The following is a 9,316-nucleotide window of genomic DNA, read 5'->3' as shown; positions in this document are numbered from 1 at the left end:
TCACACACCTGGATCCACCTGTCTGGGGGTTCTTCGGAGTCCATTGGTCCGTTTCTGTGCAGAAAGGTAAAACAAAGAACAACAAAGATTTCCTGTTATCAAATTGTATTATTTTGTGACACTTTGGAAGTCCAGTGAATGTTGCACTTTTTCCATTTAACACTATGACATTTAAAATAGATAACCAACAAGGACCTACTGTATAGCACAGGGAACTCTGCTTAATACTCTGTAATGACTTGCATGGGAAAAGAATGTAAAAAAGAGTGGATATGTGTATATGTATAACTGATTCACTTTGCTGTACAGCAGAAACTAACACAACACTGTAAATCAACTACACTCCAAAAAAGTTTTTTTTAAAAGTATGACTAAATTTGATCAAAACACTTGGTTCCAAGGTTTCTTTTTATAATTTTTGTTTCTCTAATAAGTCTTCCACTTGAACAACACTGCATTTGATAAATCATTGATATAACACTATGGGAAAGAAATATCTTTTCATTCACCATCTCTGGGGATTATGACTCATTTTTTTTAAGTCATAATGACTATAGGAATTATGAAAACAAAGCCCAGGCAGCCATTTTTGCTTAGAAAATGCTCCCAACAAAGAGTTTTGATCTCCAAAACTCTAACGCAGCTATTTTTGAGGCCTGACAGACCAGGGACTGGAGAAAGTATACAACCTCCAAACAAAGATCTCAAGCTCTGATTTTAGCAAACACTTAAAAGAGAATGGTGTTTTAGGGCTTCCCTGGTGGTGCAGTGGTTGAGAATCTGCCTGCTAATGCAGGGGACACGGGTTCGAGCCCTGGTCTGGGACGATCCCACATGCCGCAAAGCAACTAGGCCCATGAGCCACAACTACTGAGCCTGCACGTCTGGAGCCTGTGCTCCGCAACAAGAGAGGCCGCGATAGTGAGAGGCCCGCGCACCGCGATGAAGAGTGGCCCCTGCTTGCCGCAACTAGAGAAAGCCCTCGCACAGAAACGAAGACCCAACACAGCCAAAAATAAATAAATTAATTAATTAAAAAAAAATGAAAAACTCATAGCTAACATCGTAAAAAAAAAAAAAAAGAGAGAATGGTGTTTTAATTATGGATCAGTGATATCTGAATATTTTAAGAAACAAAATAGCCATGCAGCTTGTGAATCATGAAAGTAAATTCTTATTATAGAAAAGGAATCCATAAGAAAAATTGTGCATTACAAAAATTACAGATAAGATGCAAAACAAAAGAGATTTTAAATCTTTGAAAATGCCTGTTTACACATTCGATTTCACAAGCATTAAATTCATTCCTACCTAATAACTATGGGAATCTGACTAATTAATAAGAACTTGATTTTCACTTTTTGTTATATAACTGGATGAAATGCTCAGTCTATAACTACCATATAATTCAGATATTCACAAACGCAAATTTCTTTTTATATGTGTTGGGGTTTGTGCCTGTGTGTGGAGAGTTGGTTTCATTCAGAGCAGACTTGGCTTTGCCAAGCACACATTAGCCATGGGTTTTTCTTAGGGTTCTTCCTGTTGTTTTTATTCATAAGTTAAATGGGCCTCAAAGCAGATGTCAGGGTTCTCAGGTAAAAGCAAATTGGAGAATTATTAAAAATATAAATTTTGTTTTTAACCCAACTACTTTTAAAATGGATTTGTGAAGGCCGAATATGATCATTAAATCAGCATTGAAGCTATACTGAACAAGGTGGATGGCTGTACTGAAAAAAAAAAAAAACCCCTAGTATAAAGAGAGCGTTGTGAGTGAGGAGAAGAAAATACCACACTGGGCTTCTTAACAGCCAAGCACAAAACGGGGAAGCACGATGAGTTATAGTTTCATATCCAATAACTTGGAAGAAAACTGCTTTCCAAAAAACAATCTTTTCTGTCTAAAATTTTATAAAATTTTTGAAGCTCTCTACATAAATGACAATATTTTCAACAGGAAAATATATAATGATGGATGTCTTGTGGCTATTTACCTCCGGCATTTTCCTCCACCTTCTTAATGTACAACAGAAGCTGTTTTTCTACTACTCTAACTCCTCTTACTATCAAAGTGCTTGGAAGGCAAGAAAGAATTCAAACTTTGGGTCTTATTCCTACTAGCCCTAAACTAGTACTATTTAAAAACTATTAACTTAGAAAGTGAAAAAGAGCATTTCAGTTCAAGAGCAACTCTATATGACCCTGAAGTTAGGATTAAATTAGGGAACATGGTGCAATTATTAAGAGTATGGATTCTATAATCTGACTGCGTCAATTCAAATTCAGACCCTCCTTGTCACTTGACACCTGTTTGACTGGGAGCAAATTAGTTAAAGTCTCCATGCCTGTTTTTTCATCTATAAAATGGGGATAATAATAGCACCTATTTCATAGCATTTGTGGTGAGAGTTAAATGAGTTAATTTATGTTAAATGCTTGGAACAGTTCCTGACACATAGTGAGGATTATTAAGTGATAGCTTATTATTATTATTGATATCATTGTCATTATTATTCATTTCATGATATTTTGAATGTTTAAACGCAGGTAAATGAAAAATTTTGCTACTAAAGTATTACCCTACTATTTATATTTTAGGTTTTTCCTCCTGAAAGTCATTGCAAATCAGTGACCCTGAAAACAAACTTTTCTACAGGAAGAGTAGGCGGTGGAACAAACTATGATCTGGTGCATTTTAAAAAAGAGAGAAGCTACTTAGAGCAAGTACATTGGAGAGCTTGAGATTTATTATACTTTAAAAGCACCTAAAAAGTATTTTATATTGTAAAAAATTTGGAAACGTTTAGCAGAACATATTTAAACAATTTTAAAGTGCAAATTTCAACTGTCATTCTATCATATCTTACCCAGCATGCTCCTCTCCCCTACCTATATTCTCAAAAGCCTGGGATAGAGCTGGACAAGATGCTGTCCCTAGCAGGGAGAGGAGGGCACATCCAGTTGCCACCCCTGGGAGCTCTCAGTTACAGCCCCATGAGATCAGACAATCAGTCTTCAGCACATTCTCAACTTCTTTGATCTACTGAGAAGTGGGGAATGGGCGGGTGGGGACAACCAACCAACCTAATTTTATTTCTTGTTTCATTACCTATTACCTTGTCTTTCTCTAAAAGAAATGCCTTTATCGTCCAAGAATCTCCCTTCTTGCCTCTTTTAGGAGAAACCTAATTCTCTCTGTTGATTTTACCAACACAACGAGCAAAGTTTCATTTGCTATATGAAACTGGCATTGGTTCCTCTACCTATTTTAAAAGCAGAAAAACCTACGTTAAGGAATAGATTTGAAGTAGATATATATTAAATAGATATGTGACGATAACCTTGCTTCCTGGAGCTAGAAGTGGCTTCTGAAGGTCCACTCCAGAATGGGATGCAAGATGAACATCCCAGGTTAGGGAGGCCCAGGGGGATCCTGTGGCTATTGAGAACTGACCTACCTTGCGAATGAAGTGTGAAATTAAAAATTCACAATCATGGCCATTGAAAGGGGAACAGAAGAGGACTACGAATTGGTACATGGAGAAAAAGAAGACCTCCAAGAGAGGGGGGAAAAAAATCAGAGAGCTTACAAAAGGTCTTCATTGGTACTTCTGGGAAGACTCCTAAACATCATATAAGCATCTGCCTCAGAGAGTGAATATACCTTCCACAAAGTCTTGGTGGGGAGGTATGGAGTGAAAGATGTTTCTTAACATTCTTTTGCTATACTTCTCCCTTATGCTAAGCTAAAGTTTCCAAGTAGGTTGGCCAGTATAAGATTTTACTATAATTATCCATCCAAAGTAGAGATTATTAGCAGAAGCACACATTAAATAAAAATTACACTTTGTATAATCGTAAGTTAAGCAAGTCACTGAAGCAAGTCACTAAAATACTGATGCTGCATTTTAAAAAATCAATGTGAAAATTAATTCCTTTCAGAATAGGCTTACGTGTAATTTTTAAGAGTATAAAATGCCTGCAGAGAATTATTTTGTATCATTATTTTGTATCAGTGTGAAAATTATTAACCACTTCTTATTAGCACACTTTCTGTCTGTAAATACGCCCATTTCTCATTGCTTAAATAAAATCAAGTGAAATCATCTTGCCTGGGGCGGGGGTAGGGGGATACATGTATACCTTTATCTAAGAGGGTAAAGGTAAAGTAATATTGAGTTAAAGTTCAAAGCTCTACGAGTCAATCTGTCTCAATTATCTAATAACATTGTGAGAGTTAAGAGAAAGAAGGCTACTTTTCCAAGATCTTCATTGACACTGCTGGAAGAATCCTTACAGTCTTGATGAAAAACCTTACCTATTGACTAAACACTAACAAAAAGTTTATGTTAATTTATTTTAGCCCTAGCAGAACTCGTATCACCTATTTTTTAAATACTATTATCCTGTTATGCATTCCTTGAGCTAGATTCTAAAGTCTAAAATATAGTCAACTGATAACACTTAAAGGGTGCATGTGAATTTCCTCACATCACATTCTTGATACCCTGTATGTACAAATTATATGCTTATGCAAAAAAGTAAAAACAGTTACCTCTTGTTTGACATCTTGCTGTACTTTTCATTATTTTTACCAACTATATAAATGCCAGCCTATTAAAAACATACTAATACTATACTACTCTTAATGAGATATAATTGTCATGTGCTAAAATAATTTGACATAGAATGCTTTTTGTCATTCTTTTATTCTGAAATTCTCAGATTACTATATTTCTGGTTCATATAACTAATCACAGTCATTTTACATTTTAATTTTCTTTGCTATGATTTTTTTGGGAGGTCAGGTAAGAAATGTATTAATTTTGGTTGACGGCCAAGGTACTGGTTGCCTGTAATCTGCTATATTTTTCATTCTTTCATATTTTCTTAAAAGAGCTTTATTCTGAGAGGTGACAGGGATCTCGTACTTCTAAGCCATTAGACCTCAGACTCTGTGTGAAACCAAAAGGAAATGTTATCAGATTTTGATTTCATCAATAAGACATGTTATGAATCACATTTGTGCTCAAACGGAAAACTGGCAGAAACACGTAACCACATCCTTAGATGAAGAACCTTAGAACTTTTTAGTACTAGCGAATGTTGGGCAGTGACAATGTTTCATGATAGCGGACAGGTCTACTGACTTCCTGGGATGAGGGCCACCCTTCCTTCTGTCCTAGCAGGATCAAAGAGGTTCATTCCAAGAGAATGCCTTCAGATGCATTAAGTTTTTATTTTTAATTACTCTTAAATTTTAATTAAAACATTAAAGTAACAAATAGGAAAACACATTTGCTGGAACAACTTTAGATGGTATAACGAGGCAGGAAGTCTGCTTGAACTTACAGTTGAGAGACTGAAAGCGATGTAGTGCGTCATTTATTTGATCTATAAATTTTATAAAAGTGAATTTATGTTGATTTGGTTATGTATTAAGTTTTATAAGCCTCAGGGTTTGTGGAATTCTGTAGCTGGGAACTAGGGAAAGGTACCCCCATATTAATGCCCCAACATTGCTACAATATTTATTTGAAATTTACCTGAATAAGTGAGTACCTAAGATTCTGAAATGTCCCATCTCACACACATTCTTAGATGAAATATTCACATTTTTCCTCTACCTAAGATCTTCAGATGGTATCTGAAAATTCCTCTGATTTACCCTGTGCATTTCACTCACAAGCACTTGATTGCTCACTCTAGCTCTGTTTCTATCCATTTTAAAAGGCACATTTAACATTCTAGGAGTTCGAGCCTGCTTAAGTTAGCAAACAATTTGAAATGCAAAAGTTATACAAAAAAAATAAATGTTAACCTTACCTCGGATGGTTTGAGCGTCCCTTGTTCTGAAACAAATGTAAAAATTGGCATTGTCAGTTATTTTGTTTGGTTAGAAACCTTAACTTGTTCTCTGCAGCGTGGTAAAACACTACTGCTTTGTTTTCCTAACATATCTGTAATATATTTCCAGGGTCCCTCAGGCAGGGCTAGTAATTGTTTTGCAACCGGGTTCTCTTGCCTTATTGGCTTGTCAGGAAAGTGACTCATAGTACTAAATGACTTCTAGGTTATGCTTAACTTTTTCAATTGTTTATTAAGCAATTTCAATCCAACCACATAAAGCTCCTTGAAACAGGGACTTGCACTAAGTTTATGTGCAAAAGAGAAAGCTAAGTGGGAACCTTTCTTTCAACACACCCAGTTTTAAGAATTAAACACAAATAATTTACAAACGTAGTACATTGACTATAACAATTGCAAACTTAACACATACAATTTGCACATGAATTTTTCTGCCATTAAGGGGCTATTGCTTTTAGTTTTAATTTGGGGGGAATACAGTTTGATTTAAAGATGGAAATTTAAAAAAAGGACAGGATTCCATTCTAATGCTCATTTTCCTTTCATCGCAGTGTATCTGTCTATAAATAGAAACAACGATCTCCATTACATTTCAGTTCCTGAAAATGACTAACAGCTAGGAAGGGCCCTGAGATCTTCAAGTAAGTAACATGGCAGAGGGCAAAGGTTATCTCTGAAAGGAAAGGCACACACTGCATGTGGAAAAAAGCTGGTGGGTAATATTTTGCTTCCTTTCCCCATATCCAGGAGCACCTATACATGTTACAATTTCTCCAGACTGTGAAGGAAAACACCTCATAATTTTGCACCTATGCCTATACTTTTCTCAACCAGAATGATCCTCTGAAGAAGGATCTGAGAAGAGAAGACACTGATGGGAATATCAGTAGAGAAAGGGCAGCTCTGTCAGCCTAAATGAACCTCTTATAGAGGTTCCAAGAAGCCTCACAACCAGAGTTCCAGGGGAAAAGTACCAGAACACCTTACTAGCTGTCACAGATTGCTTGACACAGGAAGACTGCCCAGGGCATGGAACAGGAGGTTTTGGGGTTTTTGTTTTTTAAAGGACTATTCCTGATTAGTGGAACTGAAGAGGCATGAGCAAAAAGTAACCTTTCTGGAGAAAAGCAAAGCCTGTGTTTCTTTGCCAATTTCAACCCTAACATACTAACTTTCATACATAACTGCCTTCTATGAAGTCATTTTTGCCAGGTCTGAAGTTGGCCTTTACAAAGGACAGAAAGGTATTTCCCTTTCCCTCTCTGCTAGAAATATGCAAAGTTTCAGAAGAAAGACTGTCTAAGAGAACTGGATTGGGGAGAGAGTCTATGAAAGTACCATTCTGCTGGATACTGTGCCCAGAGTTAGAACCCAGGTTAGGTGAACTTGGGCTCCAAACCGAACAGTTGTGATACCTGTTTCACTGGTTTGACCAGAAAGACCTATATGCCAGAAAAGCCCTACACTACTTTCTTCTTCTACTGTGAGTTAGAGAAAGAGCCTGAACTGGGAATCACAATCTACAAGAAGCACCAAACAGGAGGGAAGTTTAAGTTTTCCATCCAAGGAGATTGAGGAAAGCTTTGATATTTCCAGATGACCTCTAAAATGGGAAAACCTCAGATCTTTCATGGTCAGTGTTTAAAAATGAGTCTGGGGCTTCCCTGGTGGCGCAGTGGTTGAGAATCTGCCTGCCAATGCAGGGGACACGGGTTCGAGCCCTGGTCTGGGAAGATCCCACATGCCGCGGAGCAACTAGGCCCGTGAGCCACAACTACTTAGCCTGCGCGTCTGGAGCCTGTGCTCCGCAACAAGAGAGGCCGCGATAGTGAGAGGCCCGCGCACCGCGATGAAGAGTGGCCCCCGCTTGCCGCAACTAGAGAAAGCCCTCGCACAGAAACGAAGACCCAACACAGCCATAAATAAATAAATAAATAAATAAAATTAAAAAAAAAAAATGAGTCTGCACCTTAATTTTAATTCAGAAGTATTTTTTTTCCTGACTCTGCAGAGAAGTGTTTTTATGTCCTGGTGAAGTAGGTCTGTTATAATATGCTTTAAGTGTATTTTATTTTTGGCCTAAAACCTATGATAGCCCACGTGGCAGCAGTTGGCACACCGCGTTCCAGGAGTGCTCTGGGTTTCCTCAGGAAGAGGAAACGATGGTATCTAAGGTGATGATCTAGCTATGCAGATACTTGCACCTCTTTACCCAGAAAACAGATCTGGGAACAGAAGCCCCTCATTTACAGGCCCTTCTTATGTTGTTGCTTAGTGCAAGCCGGCCAGCTCCCGGCATGAGTGAGCACTGACCACGGAACACAAGAGGCATGAATGGGACTGGCAAAGTGAGGGATAAACTGGACTCGGCTGACCACCTTATCCAACACTCTCTCCTTCATTTCTCCCACTGGCTGTTGTCTTCTGCTTTCTTCCTTTGCATCTCATCAAGCAACTCAGCTTTCCTCATAATTCTTATTGGATGTACCTGCTCTTCACAAAGCCTCCTCTGTGCAACCCAGATAGGAAAATGGGAAATGGGCTTTGTGCTGGATGCAACTCCAACTCTGAGGACATGAGTCCTTAACTGGGGCTTATCCTTTCCTTGCCACTACTCCCCGTCCTCACGGCCACCACATTCCCCCACCTTCTCCACTGCCACCCAGGAAAGAGGCCCATTTCTTCCATGGACTTGGCATCGAGCAGTTCACACTGTGATCTGCTTATGCTGGGCAGAGCACTTAAATAGTGGCTCTTGAAAGTCTGAGCTTTTATTTCCTCATATTTCATGGCAGGGTTCTGTAAATATTCTGAGGATAGGGCAAAAGCCAAAGGACTAGAAATAACTCTTAGAATCTGTTCCGAGTTCAGAAATTCTTAGCCAGGCTCCTTTATTTATACTTTTGTACTCGTTCCAGGGGCCATACCATCAGATTGAGTGGCCCCTTTACAAACACAATCTAAATTCTGATAACCACATTGATGCAACAACTTAAAACTTTCGTGAAACTAACAGTGATGAGAGAGCAGAAAACCCAACTGCAACACTGTTTCATACATTTTCAAAGTAAAATTCCTTTCTGGCTGGGAAAATAGAATAACAACCTCTTCTGATGAAGTATTCTATGGAAAAGTTGCTCTGATTTTGAAGTCTACAACACCATCCTTCATTTCCTCTTGATATATGCCCAAAACTATACTGGCGGGCACTTGGATCTCTAAAAAACTCTTTGTGTGTCACAGTGCTGCATCAGGACTAGAATAATAAAGGCTGATGATCGTCAAATTTAGTTTGGCTGAATTCTGACCAAATAGAAAGCTTGCTGGTTGAGATCTGATGAAAAGGTCTCTCTCTCTTTTCTGTCTCTCTCTTTTTCTCCTGGGAACTTCCTTAGGATAGTAATTCAATTCTTCAAGTTTCCAAAAGTTTTTAATCCTCGACTTG

General features: G+C 38.1%; 1 protein-coding gene across 19 annotated transcripts in view; it reads right to left on the bottom strand.

The window, feature by feature from the left end:
* The window catches only part of VAV3 (vav guanine nucleotide exchange factor 3), a 513,627-nt gene that overhangs the window by 248,682 nt on the left and 255,629 nt on the right, over positions 1-9,316 (bottom strand). For all 19 annotated transcript variants that reach the window (XR_014242136.1, XR_014242137.1, XM_082383492.1 and 16 more), the window contains exons 18-19: positions 5,830-5,855; positions 9-54 (exon numbers count right to left, since the gene is read on the bottom strand). Coding sequence is in view for 17 of the 19 variants with exons in the window: in XM_082383492.1 (XP_082239618.1) it covers positions 9-54; positions 5,830-5,855 (72 nt within the window). In the remaining 2 variants the exon portion in view is untranslated. The remainder of the gene's footprint in view (positions 1-8; positions 55-5,829; positions 5,856-9,316) is intronic.

Source organism: Balaenoptera borealis, assembly GCF_965194805.1.
Source record: "Balaenoptera borealis genome assembly, chromosome: 1".
NCBI classification, from domain to species: domain Eukaryota; kingdom Metazoa; phylum Chordata; class Mammalia; order Artiodactyla; family Balaenopteridae; genus Balaenoptera; species Balaenoptera borealis.
The sequence above is the reverse complement of the archived record's forward strand: the minus strand, read 5'-3'. Positions and strand labels throughout refer to the sequence as shown.